General features: G+C 43.4%; 1 protein-coding gene across 2 annotated transcripts in view; it reads left to right on the top strand.

The window, feature by feature from the left end:
- Positions 1-270: 270 nt before the first annotated feature.
- GAS2L3 (growth arrest specific 2 like 3) overlaps positions 271-27,408 on the top strand; it is a 33,675-nt gene continuing 6,537 nt past the window's right edge. The window contains exons 1-6 of one of the 2 annotated variants that reach the window (XM_056574611.1): positions 271-452; positions 15,903-15,965; positions 16,636-16,681; positions 17,142-17,310; positions 18,359-18,477; positions 20,859-21,000. In XM_056574611.1, coding sequence (XP_056430586.1) covers positions 16,643-16,681; positions 17,142-17,310; positions 18,359-18,477; positions 20,859-21,000 — 469 coding nt within the window. In that variant the 5' untranslated portion in view covers positions 271-452; positions 15,903-15,965; positions 16,636-16,642. Of the gene's footprint in view, positions 453-4,846; positions 5,011-15,902; positions 15,966-16,635; positions 16,682-17,141; positions 17,311-18,358; positions 18,478-20,858; positions 21,001-27,408 lie in introns of those variants that run through there. The other variant, XM_056574612.1, reaches the window with a different exon arrangement.

The following is a 27,408-nucleotide window of genomic DNA, read 5'->3' as shown; positions in this document are numbered from 1 at the left end:
CTTTGGACACCTTTCGCAGCACCGTTGACATATTGGAAGACCTACTAGTCCCAGCAGACACAAGTTAGCTAATTCCCACTATTTATGTTGCATTCGCCAGCTGGGGCAGGCAGCCATGACGAGAGCCCTCATAGCTGACACCCGCTGTATAGGCAACAGGACGCCAGAAGAAGCCTCCAGCTGCCGCTCCAGGACAGCACGCGCACACTCCCTCTGGGCGGGGCAGCAGGGAGAGGGAGACACCCAGTACCGGATTGGACAGTTCGAAGCCGTGTAGCGAGCAGCGGCCAGTGACTGTGAAGAGATGACTAAGGGGCGGGGCAGGCGGGTCGTCTGAACTGCAGAGTGTGTAGGGGTGCACAGTGCACGGAGGGAGTTGGGAGCAGTGTCATTGGGTCCAGTGTATGTGATACGTTACGGGGACACAGCGGGACTGTAGTGCTACCGGGCCGGTGAGTATCCACATTCTAGTGTATACCGGGTGGTGAGTATCCACACTGTATTGTATAGGGAGTGTATACCGGGTGGTGAGTATCCACACTGTATTGTATAGGGAGTGTATACCGGGTGGTGGGCGCATGTATCAGTGGGCTGTGTGCTCTGGACTTATGAGGTAACTGTGATTTCAAAAATGCTGCACCAGCAGGGGGCGCTGTGATAGGCTTGTATTGCGCTCTCTGCTGTCATTTTAGCTGCTTAGGGATCATCCTGTAACAGCCTCTGTTATCTATACTGTATAGCAGACTTTCCCGACCAGAGTGCTTCCAGCTTCTGCAAAACTACAACTCTGTTCGGGCATGCTGGGAGTTGTAGTTTTGCAACAGCTGGAGGTACCCTGTTTGGAAAGCACTGCTGTATAGTCAGATGTACAGCTCTATGTATCCTGTGATGGGGTACTATAGTAATGAGGATGGAGACATATGTTATGTTCATATATAACTGATGCATAATGGACTATGCTTTTCCATACTTTGGGCTCTTAAACGGGTATAGTATTACCTATGGGTGATGGATGCCATCTTTAATGCCCCAATGACATCTCTGCCCATAGACTGCCCTGGGGAAGCTCCAGTGATGGAAGGTGACATGGGGGGCAGCAATGCAGCATCCAGGTGTCACAACTGTACAGCATCTCCCTGACTGTGTGTGTGTGTGTGTGTGTGCATATATATATATATATATATATATATATATATATATATATATATATATATATACACATACATACACACACACACACACACACACACACACACACACACACACACACACACACACACACACACACGTAAAGCATTGGAGCTTCAACTGAATATCTCTGCCAAAAGGTGAAAGCGTGATGTGAACAGGGTCTGACTATTCACTTGCATTGGATGCAGATTTTATGATGATTTTGGTATCCCCCTTGTATCCCATTACCCGTGCCTGATACATCATGTGGGAGGCGGCTCATGATGAAATAACCCTATCATTCTGCATTGGCCCATTTATATGCTGATGTAAACCTTCAAGATATATTGCTGTATAAAAATACATTGAAATACATGGCCCATAGGCTGCACTGTAACTAAAGGTTGTATACTGTGTGACATAAAGTTTCTTTTCTGGATTGAACAGTGCTGATCATTACATCATGGTGTAAAACATGCGGATTGTCCGCACGGAAAACACGGGCAGATATTCTGCACATTTAAAGGGGTACTCCCGTGGGATTTTTTTAAATTTTTTTTTAAATCAACTGGTGCCAGAAAGTTAAACAGATTTGTAAATTACTTCTATTAAAAAATCTTAATCCTTCCAGTACTTATTAGCCGCTGAATACTACAGAGGAAATGGTTTTCTTTTTGAAACACAGAGCTCTCTGCTGACATCATGACCACAGTGCTCTCTGCTGACATCTCTGTCCATTTTAGGAACTGTCCAGAGTAGGAGAAAATCCCCATATTAAACATATGCTGCTCTGGACGGTTCCTAAAATGGACAGAGATGTCAGCAGAGAGCACTGTGGTCATGATGTCAGCAGAGAGCTCTGTGTTCCAAAAAGAGAACCATTTCCTGTAGTATACAGACCCTAAATAGTACTGGAAGGATTAAGATTTTTAATAGAAGTAATCTACAAATCTGTCTAACTTTCTGGCACCAGTTGATTTAAAAAAAAAAAAAAAAAAAAATTCCACGGGAGTACCCCTTTAAATAATCAGGTGGGCGCAAGGACTGCTCGGAAATGCGTTGTCTCATAGACGGCAATGCATTTCTGAGCTATATCTGCAAAAAGAATTAACAAGTCTATTTTTTTTTTTTGTTTTGCCGAAATCGGGATTTCTGTGGCAGAAACATCTGCTGCGGAAACTCCACCATGCGAACAGTGCAACAGAATTCTTTTGAAATCAATGGGACTCTGCAGCAGCGGAATCTCCGTGTGGAATGTTCCTGCGGAATTCCGCTTAGACATTGCATTTCAGGTGAATGGGCATCATGATCCGTGTGAATAGGCCCTAAGACCTTTTTTGCAGCTGTGGCCTGGATAGAAATACAGGTTTTCGATACCAGCAGTATTTTCCAAACAGTGTGTCTCCATGTCTCCAGCTGTTGCAAAACCACAACTCCCAGCATGCCCGGACAGCCAAGGCTTTCCGGGCATGCTGGGAGTTGGGTTTTGCAACAGCTGGAAGCACACATTTTGAAAAACACTGGTATAGTGGCTGAGTACCCAGCAGGGAGAGATTCACGGATTGTTGGGAATCTAAAATTTAGGGGTGACTGAAGATTTATTTATTTTTAAGTATTTTTATTTTTTTTATAAAGTTTTTTTTACAAATTTAAAAACGCTTCACCATAACCTTATTTTAAAAAATACACTATATATCTTACCAATATATTTAAATTCATTGACTAGTATATTTTCCGTAAAATTTATTTATATATTTTTTATTTATTTTAGTCCTTCTTCTTTACATAAATCCAGGGCATGCATCCTGTCCAAAACCTCCATTCACACTCCTTCCCCTAGTCATCTGACTACTTCCAATATTTAACTCATTAGCTCCCCATCTTTATTCTTCAACCAAATGAAAGAGAGCGAACATAAAAAGATAAAGACATTAGGGGAAATAGGAGGAGGGAAGGGAAAGAGAGAGAGAAGGGAATAAAAAATAAATACAATAAAAAAGCAGTGACTGAAGATTATGGTGGTCTTTGTTTTAGTAGAACAGAACAGCTGTGTGAGAAGCTATATGTAATATGCTTTTGTGTTTTTTTTTATTTTGCAGCAGAAACCAGAAGTCCTTACTTTATGTTCCGCATTCCTTATGAATCCACTTCTGGATTTAGCTCCATGTACATGTGCGATTCTGACCTCGGGGAGTTTCAAAATATGTATAAATGAATAATTCCCAGCGGCAGCCATGGAACGGAGCGCCGGGACATGTAGACATTCCAGTACAGCTCACACTGCGGCCATGTCACTGCCAGAGCAGTATTTACCTGCTCTCAGTTCTGTGGCGACATTTGCACTGAGGGTGCCGTAAGGACGGAGGTTATTTTAAAGGGGTTCTCTGGTGCTTAGACATCTTATCCCCTATGCAAAGGATAGGGGATAAGATGCCTGATCGTGGGAGTCCCGCAACTGGAGACGCCCGTGATCAGTCCGACTACAGGGCCTGGGGTCTGATTACAGGCGACTACAGGGCCTGCGGCGTGTGACGTCACGCCTTTGCCCCCGTGTGACGTCACGCTCCGCCCCTCAATGCAAGCCTCAATGCAATGCATAGCTATCACGCCCCCTCCCATAGGCTTGCGTTTGAGGGGCGGAGCGTGACGTCACACGGGGCGGAGGTGTGACGTCACACGCCGCCGGCCCTGTAGTCGCCCGTAATCAGTCCCGGAGCGAACACGCTTCGGGGACTGATTACAAACGGGGTGCCGCGTGCATGATCACGGGCGTCCCCAGCTGCGGGACTCGGGCATCTTATCCCCTATCCTTTGGATAGGGGAGAAGATGTGTAAGCACCGGAGAACCCCTTCAAGAGACAAGAAAAATGCAGAAAACCCCTTTTTTTGCAGTTCACGGCAAATACCATAAGATGTGTTTCCTTACCAAAGAGCTCTTAAAATGATTACGTAAAGTCAACCCAATAGTCCTGATTTCCATAGTAGCTTCTTATATAATAGATGAGGAGTATGTAGTCACTGTGATTATTTTTAGCTTTCCTGTGTTGAGTTCCTGGTTTGCCGATTTGCCAGTCAATGTGACAGACAGGTTACAGATGTTCTTGCCTATTGTGCTGAAAAATAGCATGAACACTTGTGATCTCATCCAAAACATCCGCAAGTAGTATGGTAGTTCCTTCAAACATTGCATTGTGTGACATTTCTGCCTTGAGACGATGACCTGATAAAACCCTTAAAAAACTGTCCTAGAAAAATTGTTTTGTCAGGCAACTCACGACAGCTTCATAGAGCTCCTTCACACTATGGAGATATGGAGAGGCAAAGACTGTCCGGAGCGGACGCTGGCAAAACAAGCTGGTGCTAGGACCACCCTGAAAGGTGCCTTCTCAATAATGGCTATGCATTTCACAGCAGATTTCACCAAATGAATGAACACGTTCAATCTTTTAGCAGAGTCTGGGGTCTGGAACTCCGTAGTGTGAATGGTGCTGGAGAATCTCATGGTACACTGTATTTTCCAAGTGGAATTCTGCTCAGTGTGAATGAGCCTTTAATGTTTAATATCAGAGTTAGAGATGAGCAAAGTTACAGTGATTCAATTCGTCACGAACCTCGCGGCTCGGCAGTTGCTGACTTTAGCCTGCATAAATGAGTTCAGCTTTCAGGTGCTCTGGTGGCTGGAGACTGTCTCCTAGGACTGTATCCACCTTTTCCAGCCACGGGAGCACCTGAAAGCTGAACTAATTTATGCAGGAAAAGTCATCAACTGCCGAGCCGAGAAGTTTTTGATGGATCGAATTACTGTAACTTCGCTCATTTCTAGTCAGAGGCTCATGAAAGGTATTGAGAGGGAAATCCCCTTTGTAGCAACCATATGCCCTAAAAGTACATTCACACACACCAAATTTGCTCTGGAAATTTCGGCAGGAAATCCTCACTATATTTTATGGATTTTGATGTAAATTTTCTTTCTTTGGCAATTTCCTCATGGGAAGCAACATGGAGTACCGAAAATAAAAGCATCTGTGAGACTTCCCTGTTTCCCCATGACCTCTGTACATCCAGTTTCTGTTAAGTAGGCTAATATATAGTTTTATGGGAAATGTTTCAGTATAACCAATAATTTATATTGTTGTAAATCTCATTTTGGTCTAAGTAGTCAAGTTGGAGGTCCTAGTCAGTGACTGACAGCTATCTGTGCATGTAGAGAGCTGTAGCTAAAAGAGGAACCTCCCGTTTGACTATTTAGCCCAAAATGAGCAGAGATTTACATGAACAAGGTTAACTTAGAACTTTTTTCACAAAACTCCTTCTTCTCTTTAACATTGTGTCTGCATGTTGTATCTCCTGCATGGCATGTCGGCAGTGCCCAGGAGATGAGGGTGACGACCCCCACATGAAGCAGCGGCTGACATGCCCCCTCCATGTATCTCTATGGGAGAGCCGGAGATACAGCGTCCAGGTATTTCCGGATCTCCCATAGAGATACATGGTGTGGGATGTCGGCTGCTGTTTTGTTCAGTGGTCGTCACGCCCCGTTCCAGGGGACTTCCAGCATACTGTGCAGGAGATCATCGTGGGTCCACGCGGTCAGACCCTTGCAATCAAACACTTATCCTTTGTGTAGTGGATAAGTGTTCCTGCACCAGATTACTCCTTTATGGTCTATTCACACGTACAGTATTCTATCAGATTTGATGCGCAGGATTTTCTGCTACAGATTTCAATGTAAACTGACTGACTGAGCACAGAAATCCTGTGCAGAATACTGTACGTGTGAATAGACCCTTAGGGTACATTCCCACACGGCGTATTTGCTGCGCATTTGCTGCTGCGTATTTTATTTTCTCTGTTGAAGTCAATGGGTAGGAAAATACGCAGCACCAAATACGCAGCAAAATACGCTGTGTGGGAACGTACCCTTAATGTACGATGACAGGTATTATCCGATCAGGAATTCATATTCCACATGACATGAGTATTAAATATGTTATATAACCTTACAGCAGGAATATACAGCTTTTGCCATCTTTAAAGTATGAATCCTGTGGATGGGGAATAAGGGATTTAACTTAGAATAAAAATATGCAATGAGATCCCCATGCGGCAGCTCGTATACTATCCTTAGTGCTTTATAGGAGTTGTGAGGCTCATCATTTCCACAGAGATGTTTATCCATGGAAGCATTTCCCAGTGCTGACAGAGAGAGCTCTGTTATAAAATGTCACAGAACAGTTTTCTGGTGCAGACATTCTTTGGCACTTGGTTTGTCGGTAGTGGCATTCAGAATGTAAGTTCCTCCATTCATTTGTAGCCCATGTGGGCAGCAGCAGCACTGAATGTTTAATCTTGTTGCCTAAGGTCTACATTCCTATGCCAACATCTGACACACTGTGATCACTGTTTAGACCTCCCTTCATGTCCATCTTGTCAATGATTTTCTTGGGTTATTGCTGTCATGCTTATATTTGCTGTGTAGAGATTGAACTGTACCTCATTTCCATACACAAATAGGGGGTCTGGTAACCAACGCATGTTTGGAAAGAACACCGTGACAACATACCACTCCGTGCCGTGTAGCGCTAAGCACTGTGAAGCTGTTCTGCCAATAACACTCTTTAATCCTTCCTCCTTTACAATATCTTATATTAAATATATGTTCATCCCACACAGTAATAAACACGTATGTATATGTGTGTGGGATATTTCTAAAGCCATGCAAAGTAAGGGAGGCCAGCATAAACACCATCCAACCTGCAAGTGATTCAACAGATTGCCAAGGAGGCAGTCACAGCAGAGACAGGAGGCCCAGATTTTTTCTTGATAAAGGCTATACACTATGATGTCTCACTGTATCGTGAATGAGACATATATACAGAAAGTGGGGACAAGAGTTACCTTGTTCTCTGCAGCTCTCATACAGAAATAGGAGCCCGAGAAAGTGTGAGCTGTGTATTACAAGCTGAGCCACTCTGTCTGATGGTCTACACTGTTCCTGAAAGGTAAATCAAGGCTTCACTCTCATCACACATAAAGCTCAGGGCTGCCCACTAGAGATGAGTGAAGTTACATTAATTCGATTCATCACGAACCTCTCGGCTCGGCAGTTGCTGACTTTAGCCTACATAAATGAGTTCAGCTTTCAGGTGCTCCGGTGGCTGCAGACTCTCTCCTAGGACTGTATCCACCTTTTCCAGTCCACCGGAGCACCTGAAAGCTGAACTAATTTGAACTAAATGCAGGCTAAATTCAGCAACTGCAGAGCCGTGAAGTTTGTGACGAATCGTATCACTGTAACTTCACTAATCTCTACTGCCCACCCTTCTATTTAGCTTCTCATATGCAACAACAGTAGCAGCTCTGTAATTAGTGTAACCATTTCCATGCTGTGCTACTGCTGGTTCTTTTATTTCTGCTCATACAGCACGTTGCAAACTCGATGCATCGGTAACTCCTTCTTCTTGCCATTTGCATCCCACTTATAGTAGTATACTTTGTAAATTGGGCACAGTGCCAGCCTGGTCAGTCCAGCACACTTTCTCCAGAACCCTGTCATAGTATAGCAAAGAGCAGCATGTGCTGTGCTGTGACTGGCCAGAGAAGTAAGGGAAAGGAAGGACAGGAGTGTTTGTACTGCTAGCAAATAGCCTAGCTCAGGTTCCCCTGAAATGGAGTGAATGAGAAATGGCTGTGCACCATGGAATATCACATGATCTCAGCTCAGTCTGCAGATAGCAGGGGCGCGTTAAACAAAAGCATGACGGGGCATAGAGATACGCCACGCACTGTCAGTGGACTGGCTTGTCAGCCAAGATGAAGCAGCCAAGCTCCCTGTGATCAGCTGACCTATGACATGTTCTCTTAAACCACACAGCAGGCAGAGAGGCTTTAGAGCAGTGGTATTCAACCTGCGGACCTCCAGATGTTGCAAAACCACAACTCCCAGCATGCCCGGACAGCCATTGGCTGTCCGGGCATGCTGGGAGTTGTAGTTTTGCAACATCTGGAGGTCCGCAGGTTGAATACCATTGCTCTAGAGGATGCTAATAATTAATGAATGCAGAACTTCCGGGGGCATCAAAAAGGGCATTAACTACTCCTGGCAGGTACTACAAGTTCATTTCAAAGTTTAATAACTTGGAATCAGGGTGTTGTAATGTAAAAACCAGGGGTTGTCTGGCAAAAAAGCTATTTCTAAAACCATGCACAGGTGCCTATAAAAAGACCTATACTTAACTTTCACTTGTTTCCTGCAGCCTCCAGTACCGCTGCTCCCGATCTCCACCATGCTCCACTTCCTGTTTCTGGCGCCCAATAAGTCAAAGTGCAACTCGGTCAATCACTGGCTGAGGGAGGACACCACTGCTGCCACCAGTGATTGGCTGAATGCCAATTTAACATATTGGGCACCAAGAAATAAAGTTGACTGGGTGCTGGGGTTGATGCGAAACAATGCCACGGCCAGTAATTGGTGGAGCTCAGTCTGCCATATCGGGTCCCAGAACCATGACCTGAGGCTATGGAAACTGGGCAAGAGGTAAGTATAACCAGAACATATATATTTATTTAAATTAGGCTATATGCCAGCCCAGATGCCCAGTTTTCCCAGGCATTCAACAGAATTTACAAAGGGGAGGGAAGCGCAATTAAAATATTCACGTTTATTGGTATACATTAAAAACCACCAAAAAAAAGTGTATTCTTTAACCAGGTAAAAGAGAGAAAACAGAGATATATATATATATATATATATATATATATATATATATATATATATATATATATATATATAAATATAATATAATTTTTTTTTTTTTTTTCAATCTCCTAGACTCTCAATAAGCCAATAGTAGCATAATGCTGTAATCACTCTTAATTGGCCAACAATATCATAATGCTGTAATTACTCGTCTATTTGCATCATATATACAGACAAAACAGATATGGTTAATTACACTGTACACAAACACAGCTGCATGCTGTTACTAGCGTAGTTATAAACAAATATGTATGAAAAAACGCTGTTTCCAACATATGTTTCAATCCCAAAGTATAATCCACCACACTTAGGCTGCTTTCACACTATAAAATTCATCCGTTTTAAAGATCTGTTTGATGTTCCGTTATGAAAACCCTGAAAATCGGCCATTAAACGTCCGTTAGAAAATCCCATTATAGTCTATGGGATTTTTACATTATCCGTTTTAATCCGTTATAGTCCGTTATGAATAACGGATGTTATTTTGTGATGGAAGATAGTAACGGGAGAAATAGTGCATGCACTATTTCTTCCGTTCATTCTCCCGTCACAAAATAACGTCCGTTATTAATAACAGGCTATAACGGGTTAAAACGGATGAATTTTATAGTGTGAAAGCAGCCTTAGAGACGTTCTCAGGGGAGCACAAACAACTGTATCTTTACGGTATAAACAGTATCAAATGTGGTGTTCTATATTTATAAACGGATCACTGAATAAAGACAAATCAACCCGGTCAATGGAATAGAACTGAAGTATGTCCCAGTCAAAAAACATCATGTATAGGAGATGACAATTAGTCTGCCCCATTCAGGAGTATTATGTAAAACATAACAATAGAAAAATGTACACATGCCAAAGTTCTCCCAGTCCGGGGCAGCCCCGATCATATATGGAGCATTTGATAGGAGTGTGCATGTGTACAGGAAATCCATGTCGCCAGGGTGTAGACTAACATCCTGCAGTGGCAGGATCCCGGGTAGGCGCCACATTGGGATTACCTACCCGGCACTTTTTTTTTATACCAATAAGCATGAATAGTTTAATGGCACTTCCCTCCCCCTTTGTAAATTTGAGAGATAAGTATGTTTTTAGGTTTTGTGTGTTTAAGGTGGTAGCTAGGGCATGCTTTTAGAAAAATCACTTTCGACAGACACCCCTTTAACCTAACAAAACCATGGAACCATGCAGATGTATAAGAATCTTGCGAAACATCAGGTATGCTTTAGGGTCTATTCACACGTACAGTATCCTGCGCAGGATTTTCTGCTGCAGATTTCAATATAAACTGAATGACTAAACTAGGTCTGGGCGGTATACCGGTTCATACCAAATACCGAAATGTTTGTGCTGCACGATATGAATTTTAACTCATACTGCAATACCGGTTTGGCCCCTCCCCCTCGGGAATGAATTATCAGCCGCAGCGCGCTGTCCCCACATCGGGGAACTAATCATATGTGACCCGCGAGCACTGTTCTGCCCCCACCAATTATCAGCTCAGCACTGCGCTGTCCCCATCGGGGAACTAATCACTTGTCACCCGCAAGCGCTGCCCTCCTTGTCCTCCTGCCTGTTGCGGCCGCCGGCGATGACACTCTATACCAGTGGTCTTCAACCTCCTAGATGTTGCAAACGACAACTCCCAGCATGTCCGGACAGCCGTTGGCTGTCCGGGCATGCTGGGAGTTGTAGTTTTGCAACATCTCGAGGTACGCAGGTTGAAGACCACTGCTCTATACTGTATCCCTATGCGCGGGCGGCAAAAGGTAAACAAAATAAACTTTAGCTCTCCTTCCCCGTCTGTCCGGACTTGCTTCCTAGGGAGTGGAACGTCGGAGAGCCGTCAGCCTATCACCGGCCGCAGCGATGTTCCGCCTCGGCCGGTGATAGGTTGAGCGCACTGTCATGTAAGGAGCGAGGCGGAACATCGCTGCTGCCAGTGATAGGCTGACGGCTCTCCGACGTTCACGTCCCCAGCGTAAGGCCGATATCGGAACATGCGTTAGTTTATTTATTTTTTGTTTACCTTTTGCAGCCCGTGCATAGGGATATAGTATAGAGTGTCAGCGCCGGCAGCCGCAACAAACAGGAGGACGAAGTGGCAGCGCTTGCGGGTGACGTGAGTAGTACCCTGATGAGGACAGCACAGCGCTCTGCTAATAATTAATTCACTTTTTTTGGGGGGGGGGGGGGGGATACCGTTATACACCGTGGAACCACCATAAGTTACAAACATATCGCGATACACATTTGGCCATACCGATCAGCCCTAGACTGAACACAGCTTGAAATTCTGCGCATCAAATCCTGGCAGAATACTGTACGTGTGAATAAACCCTTAAAAGGGTTCCGTCATCTGTGACCACTCCTTTCAGCATGGACAAATCCAGCCCTGCTACATAAGTGAGCATGTAACAAATGTCGTCATGGTGTCACCCTGTGTATCAGCTGTTCTAATTATTATCCTTATTATTTTATTATCCTTAGACAAAATGACCAAATTGGTTCTGCTGCATTATGTATGTGAAATTATGGCAGTAACTTTGCATTACTCATCGGTTTCAGAATGAATATTTTCAGTTCCCATTTCAGACTGTAGGCCTCTAGGGTCAGTTCTCTAATCATATTCTTCTTGTTAAAGGGGTACTCTGGTGGAAAACTTAAAAAAAAAAATGTATTTATTTTTTTTAAATCAACTGATGCCAGAAAGTTATACAGATTTGTAAATTTACTTCTATTAAAAAATCTTAATCCTTCCAGTAGTTACTAGCTGCTGAATACTACAGAGGAAATTATTTTCTTTTTGGAACACAGAGCTCTCTGCTGACATCTCTGTCCATTTTAAGAACTGTCCAGAGTAGGGGAAAATCCCCATAGAAAACATATGCTGCTCTGGGCAGTTCCTAAAATGGACAGAGATGTCAGCAGAGAGCACTGTGCTCGTGATGTCAGCAGAGAGCTCTGTGTTCCAAAAAGAAAATAATTTCCTCTGTAGTATTTAGCAGCTAAGTGCTGGAAGGATTAAGATTTCTTAATAGAAGTAATTTACAAATCTGTTAAACTTTCTGGCACCAGTTGATATAAAAAAATAATAATTAAAAATAAAAATTTCTACTGGAGTACCCCTTTAAGTGTCTGCACAGCACTAAACACAAATAGTGAGCTCTATGGGGGACAGATGTAAGGGATGAGATGACCATCTCAGTACAGCGCTGCGGAATATGTTGGTGCTATATAAACATAGGAATAACCATTATAGTTATTCCTACACCAGGCAATATCTGGTAATATGATTAAAGGAGAATAACTAAACCAACAGAATTTGCTCCTTCTCTGGACAGTTCCTGACATGGACAGAGGTGTCAGCAGAGAGCACTGTGGTCAGACAGAAAAGAAATTCAAAAAGAAAAGAACTTCCTCTGTAGTATACAGCAGCTAATAAGTGCTGGAAGGATTAAGATTTTTTTAATAGAAGTAATTTACAAATCTGGTTAACGTTCTGGCACCAGTTGATTTTGAATAAATAGTTTTCCACCGGAGTACCCTTTTAAGTACTTTTCCATGTGTCCTTGGCCTTTTTACGGTAGATATTGGTTGTTCTCCCAGCCTCTTGTCCAGTATACTAGAGTAGCACACAACACCCTTCTATAGTTCAGGCTTGTGTGAGCTCATACACCATGTTTTCTACTTGTCATTCTTCTGTAGTGAAGTGATGTAGCATATGCATAAAGGCATGGAAACTGCTAGAACAGATGTGGCATTATCTTCTGGGGGCCATTCCTGAATATCTGACCCTGCGTGTTCTCACATTTCATATGCTCGGCCTGTGTGGGTGTAGGGACATGCATGGGGCTGGGAAAATGAACACTCTAAGGCTTTCCATATTTACTACCAGATTACTGAATGGGGGGTTTGTTTAAAAAAAGAGGGGAAAAGGGGAATTTTTTTTTTTGTAAAGGTCTCAAATGGAACATAATTGTTCAACTAAACAGAAGCAATGTAGATGGGAAAATATGAAGCCTCGGTCAATGGTGTAGCCTAACAGCATCTGACATGAGTAAAGCTGCGAGGACCAGGGACAGGACGCTCTTCTCAACATCCCCTTTGTTCTGCGGATTACTGGTGGTCTCTGTAAAATGTTACTAGAAATGAGCGAACTTACAGTAAATTCAATTCGTCACAAACTTCTCGGCTCGGCAGTTGCTGACTTTAGCCTGCATAAATTAGTTCAGCTTTCGGGTGCTCCGGTGGGATGGAAAAAAGTGGATACAGTCCTAGAAGGGAATCTCCTAGGACTGTATCCACATTTTCCAGCCCACCGGAGCACCTGAAAGCTGAACTCATTTATGCAGCCTAAAGTCAGCAACCGCCGAGCCGAGAAGTTCGTGACGAATCGAATTTACTGTAAGCTCGCTCATCTCTAAATGTTATGCTATAGCAGTGTTTCCCACCTGGCGCACCTCCAGCTGTTGCAAAACTACAACTCCCAGCATGCCCGGACAGCCAAAGGCTGTCCGGGCATGCTGGGAGTTGTAGTTTTGCAACAGCTGGAGGTGCCCTGGGTGGGAAATACTGCGCTATAGAGTTTTAGTGAAATTAAAATGGCCTAAGTGTGTGTGTATGTGTGTGTGTGCGCGTGTGTGTGTGTGTGTGTGTGTGTGTATGTATGTGTATATATATATATATATATATATATATATATATATATATATATATATATATACATGCACGTCCCTGTGTGTGTATATGTGTGTGTGTGTATATATATATATATATGTGTTATTTACATTATTATATACTATTATATATTATTATTATATATAATTTTATTAGAGTGCTAGTTTTAGCTGTAAAACATGGATAAACAGCCAAGGTTTCTCTAGGTTGCCAGTCGCAATAATGTGTAATGCGCCATGTTGAGAGCAATGTATTGATCACACTATTGATATACTATCAGATCAGGCAGGGTGCCCAGCATTTAATAAATACTTTGAAACAGATTAATACATGAGCTTAACATGATGAAAGAAGACAAGTGTGTATTACACAGGTTTAGAGACTGGTGTGGAGCTCGGAGTCCTGTAGTCATTTGTCTGCTGTCAGTTTTCTCCTTAACACTAATGGTACATAATGGACCTGGGTACTAATGTGTGGTTGAGGATTACCTCTCGGAGGGGATTCTTGTTACACAAGAGAAATCTGAGTGTAGATTTAGTCGGAATTTAGCATCGATACTTTGAGCCGGCACCAGGACTGCATAGAGAAGTATACATTTATACTATGTTTAGGATGAATTGCTGGTAATGGTTAAAATACAGATTTCCAGTTGTAGTACTAAGCTAGCGCAGTTTCAAAGGGTTAATGCTGAATACTTTTGATGGCTAAATATATAGTTAACAATCTTATTCCTTAGGGTCCGATTATGGGGATCCCCCCCCAATAACAAAAGTCCTTTGTCCCAAGTGGATGGCGGGGCAATGTGCATGATCAGTCATCTTTTTATTTACTTTCAATAGAATTGCTGAAGATGGCCGAGCACTGTACTCTTTTGTAGCTAGTGTATGGAGTGGCAGCTAAGCCTGTGTGCTGATGCTCCATTCACTCGGGGAACGAGGGACTCCCGTTCTTGTCAATGGTGGGGGTCCCAGCAGTTTTAGATCCACAGGAATTGTGATCAGTTAATCTTTGGGTTTTTTTTCAGCTGTTACAGTAATGTTTGCATATTTTATAAAATTTTTACACGATTTTATGTGTATCATTTGGAGTAAAACAATACGTTTTTCAAGTTTATAAAAAAAAAAATTCTGTCTGAACAGAGCAAGCTTTTAAACAATTCATATATGTTTTTCATTTTTTTTTTTGTTCTTAAAATGACATAGGGTGTGGCTTTGGGTCAGGGCAAGGGCTTTGTGGCCTTGGACTGTAATTAAAGGAGTAGTCTGTGAGCACTTTTTTCATGTTATCCCGTCCGGGCTGCAAAATAAAAGAAAACGCACTTTATCTTACCTGCCAACGAGCCCCCGTAGCTCCGGTACACTCCGGTACAGGTGTTCGGTCCCCGGGCTGTATTCTTCTTACTTCCTGTTAGCCCGGCACGTCACACGGAGCTTCAGCCTATCACTGGCCGCAGCGATGTTCCGCCTCGGCTGGTGATAGGCTGAAGCTCCGTGTGACGTGCCGGGCTAATAGGAAGTAAGAAGAATACAGCCCGGGGACTGAACACCTGTACCGGAGCTCCGGGGGCTCGTTGGCAGGTAAGATAAAGTGCGTTTTCTTTTATTTTGCAGCCCGGACGGGATAACATGAAAAAAGTGTGCACCGGAGTACTCCTTTAAGATCTTTATTTATCTATTCTTTTAAGAGCAGAGTATGTTTTAAAACAACCAATACTCCATCTGCAATTGCTCTGCTATTCTCTACCAGACTTGCAGTGATGTCATTATTTACGTCATTGGCTGCAGCAGTCACATAATTGATAAACATGATGTCATTGCTGCAAGACCAGCAAGAAACGCTAGTGGGGATAAAAATAAATACTACCAACCCTTGACCCCCTGCTGCTCCCAGCTTGTAGCTGCTTCCAAGACATAGTGTCTGAGCACAACCTGTCTGCTCAGCCAATCACATACAGAGACTGGACACTGCTGCGCTCAGTGATTGGCTAAGTGGGCAGGTCCTGCTCCGACATGTCATCTCAGAAGCAGCTTAGCAATGGTAAACTGGAAGTTGCAGAGGACCAGGCTGGTAAGTCGGGTCCCGACAGATCCCATTAATTATAATGGGGTCCGTTGTTTTAGAGAAGTATAGCGGGAGAAAAAGATGATGCATGCACAAATTTTTCTCCCGCTATACTAACTGCAGTGTGAAAGTAAACTTAGCGGTTGTTGAGGGGTTCATTTACATTTCTGGTGGGTGAAGAGCGGTGTCCATTTATCAGTGTACTGAATCTGTATAATATCTTTCTCTGAAGGTCATGGCAGCCAGTGTGCACTAACAACAACACAACCCTTGTTGGAAGGTTCCCGGAGAGCAGGTGGGTTTTCTTTACTAGTGTCCGTTTTTTAAAAGTTACGAGGCTAGACCTTGTACAGATCTCTACATTATGAAAATACAGTTTTGACATTTTTCTTCTTTTTTGGGAGGCTAGTTACTACTGAGAATTTTCCTTCAGTTTAAAAAAAAATGCACATCTTTGAGGGATATTTATCAAAACCTGTATAAAGGAAGAGTGGGGTAGTTGCTTGTAGCAGCCAATCACATTTCTTCTTTCATTTACAGAAAACCTCTGAAAAATGAAAGAAGCAATCTGATTACAGTTTTTTGATAATTCTCCCCCAATGTCACTAGTAGCGTACAATCCATTTATTGAAGTCAGTTGTACTCAGCACCCTTATGTTGTGATATAATTCATTTGGCCAGTATGCAAATATATACCCAAAAATATAAGCTACTTTTCAGATGTGAACGTAACCTTAAACATAAGCTGAATGCAGTGTACTACTATTTGTGAGTTTCTCCTACCCTTTTAAATGTAACTCAGAGTTTAGTTTTTATCTCGTGTTTGCATCATCTTTCACCCCCCTAAAATCATATCTGGGCCCCCAGGCTACTTAGATTTCAGTACCAGGGAATCCATATGGAGATCTGTTTGAAGTCCATATATACTTGAAGATAACCTTAGTTTCCTTTTTTGTCTTTTTTAGTAACTTGATGATAAAATCTTCAGAAAATATGAATCCTGCAGTTCAGGTAAATCTCCTTATCTAACCATATTACTTTACTTCCCAGTCACATAATAAACACGTAACTAGGTGAAAGTCCCTTCTTTTCTTATGACATTAAGTTGTATATATTAGAATTGCATGTCTTCCAGTTTAGAAGTTGGAAAGTTAAACATCCTATCCTCATACTTTACCATACTGGTCTCCTACCTGTAGCTTTCCAGCTGTTGAAACACAAAAACTACCAGAATAGCCTGACAAACGTGATGTCCACTTTAGAGATCATTGGTTTATCAGGTCCATGGTCACCTACTGATATTTCATTTCTGCTCTTTGTGATATTATTTGCCTTAGCATCTGTTGTACTTTTTGTGTGCTTGACATATGCTCACTATTTCCTTGGTATTTCTCTTGAAACATAGTTGCCAATAACGATTAGTTCACTTTTTTAGTTTTCTATGATTATTAGTAGTATTATTATTGTCCAGGTTTGGTTTGGAGATGATCTTCCGTTAAGTCCAAGAAGCCCTCTTACTCCAAGACATGGCCCAGGTCTGTCTGATGTTTCTCAGTTCGATCAGTGGTTGGCTGTTCGCCATGAAGCCACCCTGATTCCTATGCAGGAAGACCTGGCCATATGGATAAGTAGCTTGTTAGGTAAGTATTACATTCATATGTTACAAATCTAATGTAATTGGCCACTGTGATTTACCAACATTTGCATTTATAGGTGAGCTTATTATAAATGACATACTTGGAGTTTACATGCATAATAACCCTTAGTAGGGATTGACCGATATTGTGTTTTTATTTGAATTTTTTTTTGTTAGGGCCGATAGCCGATAACTTATACCGGAATATCGGTATAAGTTATCGGCTATTTATTCCCCCGCAGCGAAATCGCTGCAGATAATTTTTTTTTTTAAGCGTGCGCTTTAAATCAATGAACTGCAGCGGCTTTTGCGGTGCCAGAGACCACCGCCGCCACCTGCTTCTCTCTGCCTGTCCTGGGGTCCTCCTGAGTCCTCTCACCGCGACCGCACCAGCCCCCCCACCACACTGTGCCGCGCACCCCCCACCGCACCACCCCTGCCAGAGACCGCCGCTGCTGCTCCATTGCCTCCCCCATTCCCGGTTTTATAATTACCTGCTCCTGGGGTCCACGCTACTTCTGGCTTCGGCGGCGTCCTTATGAGCTGTCATTGTGCGCACTGACGGTGACGTCGCATTGAGGACCTCACTAGTCATTGCACAGCGTAACACATGACGCCGCAGGAGCCAAAAGTAGCGCGTACACCGGAAACAGGTAATTATAAAGCCGGGAATGGGGAAGCAATGGGGCAGCGGCGGTGGGGGCGGTTCGGTGGGCGGGACATTATCGGAGTATCGATAAGGTAATTGCCAATACTGATAATGTCCAAAATCGTGAATATCGGCCAAACCGATAATCGGTCGATCCCTAACCCTTAGGCTATGTTCATGCACAGTATTTTGTGCTGTGTTTTTTTTTACTTGGCTTTAGAGAAATAAAATTAAGTAAAAACATTTTTTTTTATTTACTGCTAACAAAAACTTCATATTTTGCAAATTGCCAACAACAAACAAACAAACATTAAAAACCGGCTAAAATGTTCTATTTTTGCATGAACATCATTGGTCATGTCACAATGTTTCAGGATTTCACAAAGTGCTGATGTTTTTACAGGTGCAGAGGTTAGAGGGGAACGATTTATGGGCGATCTTGACAATGGTGTCCATCTCTGCAACCTGATTCATGTAGTGCAACACACTATGAGACAGTGCTGCACGGCTGAAGAGCTAGTGGTAAGTATATGACTAGTAATGTGTCCCCAGCCTTTTTAGGTGAAGAAGCTATTGTATGTCTGTACTTAAGTAAGTACAGTATTTTCACACTCAGTGTCTCAGTTACAATGTATTTTTTTAATCAGGTTTCCTTCTGCAGGCACTATGTATACGAAAAGTTTTTCCTTTAGCTTCAGAAGGGGTGGTGGGTACTACTTTCTGTGATGTACTCCTACACTCAGGAGCACTACATCCTCTCCCAGCTCATAATTCAGTGCCTGCTTAACCCCTTAAGGACCAAGCCCATGTTCACCTTGAGGACCAGGCCAATTTTCGTTTTTGCACTTTAGTTAGTTCCTCCTCACCTTCTAAAAATCATACCGCTTTCAATTTTGCACCTACAGACCAATATAAGGGCTTGTTTTTCGCACCACCAAGTGTACTTTGTAGTGACCTCAACCATTTAATAACAACAAAATCTACCACAAAACAAAAAAATATATTTATATTTGTGGAGTGAAATTGGGAGAAAGAAAAAACAAAAACACCATTTTGTAACTTTTGGGGGCTTCCGTTTCTACGCAGTGCAATAATCGGTAAAAATTACACCTTATCTTCTTTACATACGGTTACAAGGATACCCAATTTATGTAGATTTTATTTTATTTTACTGCTTCCTAACTACATGCACCAAAATTAGTATGTTTAAAATGGTGATCTTCTGACCCCTATAACTTTTTTTTATTTTTCTGCATACTGGGCTATATGAGGGCTCAGTTTTTTTGCTCCGTGGCCTGTAATTTGTCTGTACCACTTTTGTTTTAATGGGGCTTTTTGATCGCTTTTTATTTTTTTTATGGTATATGAAGTTACCAAAAATACACAATTTTGGACCTTGGTAATTTTTTCATGTATGCCATTGACCGTGTGGTTTAGCTAACCTTATATTAGTTCAGACATTTATGCACACGACGGTACCACATATGATTATTTTATATATATTTTTTATTTTATTTTAAAAAAAATGGGAAAAGGGGGGTGACTTAAATGTGTAATAGGGAAGGGGTTAATTCACTGCAGCAGACGACAATGAGGCAGGTGAGGACACTCTCGCTGTCCGGTAAACTGATCGGGACATCGCGATTAATCCCGATCAGCTCCGCTGAGCTGCCGGGATAGTTTCTTTCATTTTACACGTCGAGATCTTTGATTGCGGCATCTAAAGGGTTAATGCCAGGCATTGGCCCGATCGGTGCTGGCATTAGCTGTGGGTCCTGGCTGCCCATAGCAACTGGGACCCACCGGGTTTAACCCATTCTCTGCTGGTGAGGATGGTTTTCAACTCCGTTAACGGGACCAGGCCTACATGTACGCCCTTGGTCCTTTAAAGGGGAAAACTTTTTTTTTTTTCTAAATCAACTGGTGACAGAAAGTTATCAATCCTTAATAATCCTTCCAGTACTTATTAGCTGCTGAATACTACAGAGGAAATTATTTTCTTTTTACTTAGCTGCTGTATTTTCTACAGGAAGTTCTTTTTGAATTTCCTTTCTGTCTGACCACAGTGCTCTCTGCTGCACCTCGGTCCTTGTCAGGAACTGTCCAGAGCAGGATAGGTTTGCTATGGGGATTTGCTCCTGCTCTGGACAGTTCCTGACGACAAGGACCGAGGTGTCAGCAGAGAGCACTGTGGTCAGACCAGACAGAAAGGAAATTAAAAAAGAACTTCCTGTGGAAAATACAGCAGCTAAGTACTGGAAGGATTAAGATTTTTAAATAGAAGTAATTTACAGATCTGTTTAACTTCCTGGCACCAGTTGATTTAGAAAATATTTTCCAGTGGAGTACCCCTTTTATGTACCAGGATCCGAGGGTGTACCTGTACTTGGTCCTGGACAGATTAAAAAAACATACTAGCAGGTTCGGATGAGAGTCCTGGCTGAACCCCCCCCCCCCCCATTTAGTTTCCCCGGCCTTGGTTCTGTGATCAGTCAACCACTGGTGTGAATTACTAAAAGATTACATTTTTTTTTTTTTAAGGCAAAATGGGTCTATTCCAACTGCTTGTCCACCCACTTTCTGAGTATAAGCCCTATTTTTTTTTTATGATCTCTAAAGCTAAAAAAAAAGTGTTTTTCATGCATTTGTTGTGTTTCAGGGAGTGCAGAATTTCTAAAAGGCTTCATAAACTGCAATAGTGATATAATTCACAAGTGAAAGATGACCCATTTTTCTTTAACTAGAGAGATTGTGTTTTATCTATACAATGTCATTTTTTGGAGAAAGAGAAAAAAAATGAAAATCGCACAATCTCTCCCAATAACAGGCTGCAAGAAGTAAACACTATACTATATAACTTTTCAGCAACTAACACTTTAAAATAGTTTCTCTGTATTTTACAGGGTATGCCCATGAGGATGGTCCCATGCAGGAAAGATGCACCCTCGGGGTCATTCTTTGCTCGAGACAACACAGCCAACTTCCTTCGTTGGTGTAGGAGTATTGGAGTGGATGACACCTATCTTTTTGAATCTGAAGGTCTAGGTAAATGTTCTGTATTATATTTTTTCATACTTGGCTTGGTCCTGTTTCAAAAAACAGGTGCCCAGCTTCAATAATACTATGACATCTAGGGTTGAAATAATGGGGGTGTGTGTGGGGTGGAAGAGCAGGTAAGGGTTAATGGGAGGAAGTGGGGACCGCATTGTGAAGAGTTAAAGGAAAACGGTCACCTGTTCACACGCACTATAACCAGATACACCGGGTTATAGTGCGGGTGAACAGGAGACAAATGCGGGGTCTCAGACTGCTATACCTACCTGCCCTGATCCTCCAAAGGTCCCCCTCTTCCAGCGCTGAGTAAGCCCGAGCACTCACGTGACCAGCGCTTATGAATATTTAAATCTAGCCGGCGGGCCCACCTCAAAGCGCAAGTCAGCGCTGGAAGAGGGGGACCTTTGGAGGATCAGGCCTCCGGACTGCAGGTAGGTATAACAGTCCGAGACCCTACATAGGTCTCCTGTTCACCCGCACTATAACCCGGTATATCAGGTTATAGTGCGGGTAAACGGGTGACCGTTTTCCTTTTAACAGGTGAGAAAATAGAGGGATTAACGCCTGAAGGGGAAGGGTTAACCTATGAGCCTCACTGAAGGGGAGAAGAGCAGTTCAGACCTTAGTGATGGTAACTGCACAGGATGGGGAACAGAGTTTCTGACCATAGGCTTCTTGTGTCCGGAGGCACCAAGGACAAAGAGGTGGCGCCAGCTTTCGGACTGTGCACTCCAGGTGTGGTCTCGGTGCTGGAGGTAGGCTGCATATATTGCAGGACAGAATCATCTTCAAAAAGGCACCCAGAGGCACTGAAGGGTAATGGGAGACAACAATTTCCATTATCGATTAATCATTGTAACTCTAATGACATCCCTGGTGTCTCTAGGGCACAATAGTATTTAGAACTGCCCACAAGTGGGAAGATACATGCATAGGAAATTGAGAGCCACATAAGGCCACCTGAGCCATTTTTTGGTTACACTGACATAGGGCATCAGTAGCCAAATGTATCTATCATTTTGGAAGTAAACAGTCTGCATAAGCCTGCATTTAACCCCTTAAGGACAATGAATGTAAATGTACATCCTGATGCATTGGTACTTAACCCACCAGGATGTACATTTACGTCCTATACATGACGCCAGCACCGTAGCGGTGTTCGCATTATGCATGGCAGGTCCCAGCTGTGATCGCGCTGATGTCTGCCATCATTACAGATCACTGCATCTGAGACACTGCGGGCATTTGAATGGATGATCATCCAACTTGGTGGCCAGAGGTCCCCTTACATGCTCTGACCGTCATCCCGGGGTCTTCTTCTCTGGTCTGATATCCAGCAGACCAGAGAAGATTGGCGATAATACTGTGTTTGGCACTGAACAGTATTAGCAATAATATATATTTTTTTTATAAAACAACATTTAAAAAGCACCTCCCCATTAAAAATTTAAAGGCACCTTTTTCCAGTTTTATTCCAAAACGCATGAAGAAAAATTATCACCGTATATACTCTAGTATAAGCCGAGTTTTTCAGCATGATTTTTCGTGCTGAAAACGCCCCCCTCGGCTTATACTCGAGTGAACTCTCCGCCCTCAGTGGTCTTCAACCTGTGGACCTCCAGATGTTTCAAAACAACTCCCAGCAAGCCCGGACAGCCATCGGCTGTCCGGACATCCTGGGAGTTGTAGTTTTGAAACATCTGGATGTCCGCAGGTTGAAGACCACTGCCCGTGCCTTCGTTGTCATCTAGACCGGTGGTGGGGAGGGATAGTCGTTCCGGGCTGTCCATCTTCACCGGGGGTGCCTCTTCTACGCGCTTCGGGCCCGGCCCCGGAATAATGGCGTTACCTTGACGACGACGCACAGGGACGTTCATGAGCAACGTCTCTGTGCGTCGTCGTCAAGGCAACGCCATTATTCCGGGGCCGGGCGCGGAGAAGAGGCACCCCCGGTGAAGATGGACAGCCCGGAACGACTATTCCTCCCCACCGGACGGTCCCTGCAGCACAGATGGCCCGGACCAGCTCACCCTAACGTCCTGCCGAGTGGAGGTGAGTACAAAACTAAAGGGGGAGGGGGGGGAGGCAGTCTAGATGACAACGAAGGCCCGGGCAGTGGTCTTCAACCTGCGGACCTCCAGATGTTTCAAAACTACAACTCTTAGGATGCCCGGACAGCCAATGGCTGTCCGGGCAGGCTGGGAGTTGTAGTTTTGGAACATCTGGAGCTCCACAGGTTGAAGACCACTATTAAATCAGAAATTGACAAGCGGTGATGATGAAGGGGGTGGTGTGGGATGATGACAGGGTAATGATGATGAGGGGGGGAATGATGACAGGGTAATGATGATGAAGGGGGTATGGATGACAGGGTAATGATGAGAAAGGGGGGATGGAGGATGACAGGGGAATGATGAGAAAGGGGGGGGGGATGGAGGATGACAGGGTAATGATGATGATGATGGAGGGGGGGGATGATAGGGTGATGATGATGGAGGGGGGGGGTTGATGACAGGGTGATGATGATGAAGGGGGGGATGATGACAGGGTGATGATGATGATGATGATGATGATGATGAGGGTGGGATAATGACAGGGTAATGATGATGAGGGGGGAGATGATGACAGGGTAATGATGATGAGGGGGGGGGGTGATGACAGGGTGATGATGACAGGGTAATGATGATGAAGGGGGGGAATGATGATGATGGGTATGGATGACAGGGTAATGATGATGAAGGGGGGTATGGATGACAGGGTAATGATGATGAAGGGGGGTATGGATGACAGGGTAATGATGATGAAGGGGGGTATGGATGACAGGGTAATGATGAGAAAGGGGGGATGGAGGATGACAGGGTGATGATGATGATGATGGGGGGGGGGAGGATGACAGGGTGGTGGTGGTGATGATGATGATGATGATGATGATGACAGGGTGATGATGAAGGGGGGGGGGGAGGATGACAGGGTGATGATGAAGGGGGGGGGGGGAGGATGACAGGGTAATGATGATGATGATGAAGGGGGGGGAGGATGAGGATGACAGGGTAATGATGATGATGGGGGGGGGGAGGATGACAGGGTAATGATGATGAAGGGGGGAGGATGACAGGGTAATGATGATGAAGGGGGGAGGATGACAGGGTAATGATGATGAAGGGGGGGGGGGATGACAGGGTAATGATGATGAAGGGGGGGGGGGTGATGACAGGGTAATGATGATGAAGGGGGGGGAGGATGACAGGGTAATGATGATGAAGGGGGGGGAGGATGACAGGGTAATGATGATGAAGGGGGGGGGGATGACAGGGTAATGATGATGAAGGGGGGGGGGATGACAGGGTAATGATGATGAAGGGGGGGTGATGACAGGGTAATGATGATGAAGGGGGGGGTGATGACAGGGTAATGATGATGAAGGGGGGGGTGATGACAGGGTAATGATGATGAAGGGGGGGGGGTGATGACCAGGTGATGATGAAGGGGGGGGGGGTGATGACAGGGTAATGATGATGATGAAGGGGCGGGGATGATGACAGGGTAATGATGATGATGAAGGGGGGGATGGAGGATGACAGGGTAATGATGATGGGGGGGGGATTATGACGGGGGTCTGGATGATGACGGGAGGGATGATGTATTTCCCACCCTAGGCTTATACTCAAGTCAATAACTTTCCCTGGGTTCTTGGGGTGAAATTAGGGGCCTCGGCTTATATTTGGGTCGGCTTATACTCTAGTATATACGGTAAACATTTGTTATCGTGCGTAAATGTCCGAACTATCAAAATATAATGTTAAAGGGGTACTCCGGTGAAAAACATTTTATTTATTTTTTAATCAACTGGTGCCAGAAAGTTAAACAGATTTGTGAATTACTTCTATTTAAAAATCTTAATCCTTCCAGTACTTATCAGCTGCTGTATGCTCCACAAAAAGTTATTTTTTTTTAAATTTATTTTCTGTCTGACTGCAGTGCTCTCTGCTGAGACCTGTCTGTCTGTCTCGGGAACTGTCAAGAGCAGGGGCAAGTGCCCATAGTAAACCTCTCCTGCTCTTGACAGTTACTGAGACAGACAGACAGGTCTCAGCAGAGAGCACTGACAGAAAAGAAATGAAAAAAGAAAAAACTTCCTCTGTAGTATACAGCAGCTAAGTACTGGAAGGATTACGATTTTTAAATAGAAGTAATTCACAAATCTGTTTTAACTTTCTGGCACCAAAAAGTTTTCACTGGAGTACCCCTTTTAATGATCCTGTACGGTGAACGGCGTGTCACATTAGATTCCGAAAAAAGTTACATAGTCGTGGCCGTAAATGTTGGCACCCATGAAATTTTTCAAGAAAATTAAGTATTTCTCACAGAAAAGGATTACAGTAACACATGTTTTGCTATACACATGTTTATTCCCTTTGTGTGTATTGGAACTAAACCAAAAAAGGAGGAAAAAAAAGCAAATTGGACATAATGTCACACCAAACTCCAAAATGGTCTGGACAAAATTATTGCCACTCTTAACTTAATATTTGGTTGTACACCCTTTGGAAAAATAACTGAAATCAGTGGCTTCCTAGAACTATCAATAAGCTTCTTACACCTCTCAGCCGGAATGTTGGACCACTCTTCCTTTGCAAACTGCTCCAGGTCTCTCTTATTGGAAGGGCAACAGCAATTTTAAGATCTCTCCAGAAGTGTTCAATGGGATTTAGATCTGGACCCATTGCTGGCCACTTCAGAACTCTCCAGCACTTTGTTGCCATCCATTTCTGGGTGCTTTTTTGATATATGAGGTCAAGTGCTGGGAAAAGAAGTATGGGAACTCACGCTAGATTTCCACTTAAAGGGATACTAGACATCTTATAACCTATCCAAAGGATAGGGGATAAGATGTCTGATCCCAGGGGTCCCGCTGCTGGGGACCCCCACGTTCTCCCTGCTGCTCCCGGCGTTCGTTTAGAGCGTTGGGTGCAGCGACAGAGGCTCATGACTCACGGTCACGGCCCCTCATTGCAAGTCTATGGGAGGGGGCGTGACGGCTGTCACTCCCCCTCCCATAGACTTGCATTGAGGAGGAATTACTGTGATGTCACGAGCCTCTGCCCTGCATCACCAGTCATCCAGCACGGAGCGAAGTTCGCTCCGTTCACCGGATGTCTGGGGTGCCGCAGCCGAGACCCCCGCGATCAGACATCTTATCCCCTTTCCTTTTGGATAAGGGTATAACATGTCTAGGGGTGGAGTAACCCTTTAAGGGCTAGTCCTGCAGGACACACAAAGGGAATAAACATGTGTATAGCAAAACATGTGTTACTGCAATCCTTTTCTGTGAGAAATACTTAATTTTCTTTAAAATTTCCGGGGTGCCAACATTTACGGCCCTGACTGTATATGCAAAAGTGACACCGATAAAAACAGACCATGGTGCAAAAAATGAGCCCTCATACAGCCCCACATATACGGAAAAATGAAAAAGTTAAAGGAGGTCAAAATAGTGATTTTAAACATACTAATTTTGAGATTCTTTTAAAACATTACAATAATCGTAAAGCGTGTAACCATGAGTTTCATTTTATGGTAAAATGAGTGATGTCATTACAAAGAACAATTGGTCATGCAAAAACAAAGTCTTCGTATGGGTGTGTGGATGGAAATATAAGAGTTATGATATTTAGAAGGCGAAGAGGAAAACAAAATGCAAAAATTTGGCCTGGTCCTTAAGGGGTTAAATATGTTTAAAAATCTGTCTTGCTTAATTTGGTGGTAATTATTTGTTTAGAGCCAGACCATATTTTTTTTACTTGGTCACATTTGCAACCTAGCCCCTTACATATGTTTTTTTTTTTGGTCTGGGACCAGCGCTTCTTATCTAGCGTGTGGCAGATGGTGTCTGTTTTGTAAATGTTTCCTTAAATAGTTGTGTGAAGATTTGTTTATCGACCCAGTTTTGGTCATTAATGGTGGCTTTGTTTTAAATTCTTATGATGACAAACCAAAAATAACTTCTAACAAAAGATTCCTTTGAGAGCCGCCATCTTGACTTGAACATCCTCCTTAAAATAATAAACCTTGTGATTTTTATTTGTGTAAAAGATAATTGATCCTTAACTAAAGCTTTATATACTTTGGCTTGCAAGCTCCCATCATGTTGTAATATCTGCCTCTAAGGATCAGGCTGAGCTTCTGAAAAGCAGCTGCTGTGTAGCATTTGTCGGATGGTATCTCAGAGCTCATTATAAGAATAAATGTATCTTCCATTGCAATTAAATTAGTTTGCCTCAATAGGCCTTTTCAAGCTATTGTACTTTTAGACGCATAACTCTTATGGCAGAATGTTAACTGCTCCTATATTCTAGATATCATTAAGGTGTTTGACATAAGTAAAAACTGTATGAGGTT

This window comes from Hyla sarda, chromosome 4 (genome assembly GCF_029499605.1).
Source record: "Hyla sarda isolate aHylSar1 chromosome 4, aHylSar1.hap1, whole genome shotgun sequence".
In the NCBI taxonomy this organism is placed as follows: Eukaryota; Metazoa; Chordata; class Amphibia; order Anura; family Hylidae; genus Hyla; species Hyla sarda.
Note: the sequence above shows the minus strand (reverse complement) of the source record. Positions and strands in the feature narration are given on the sequence as shown.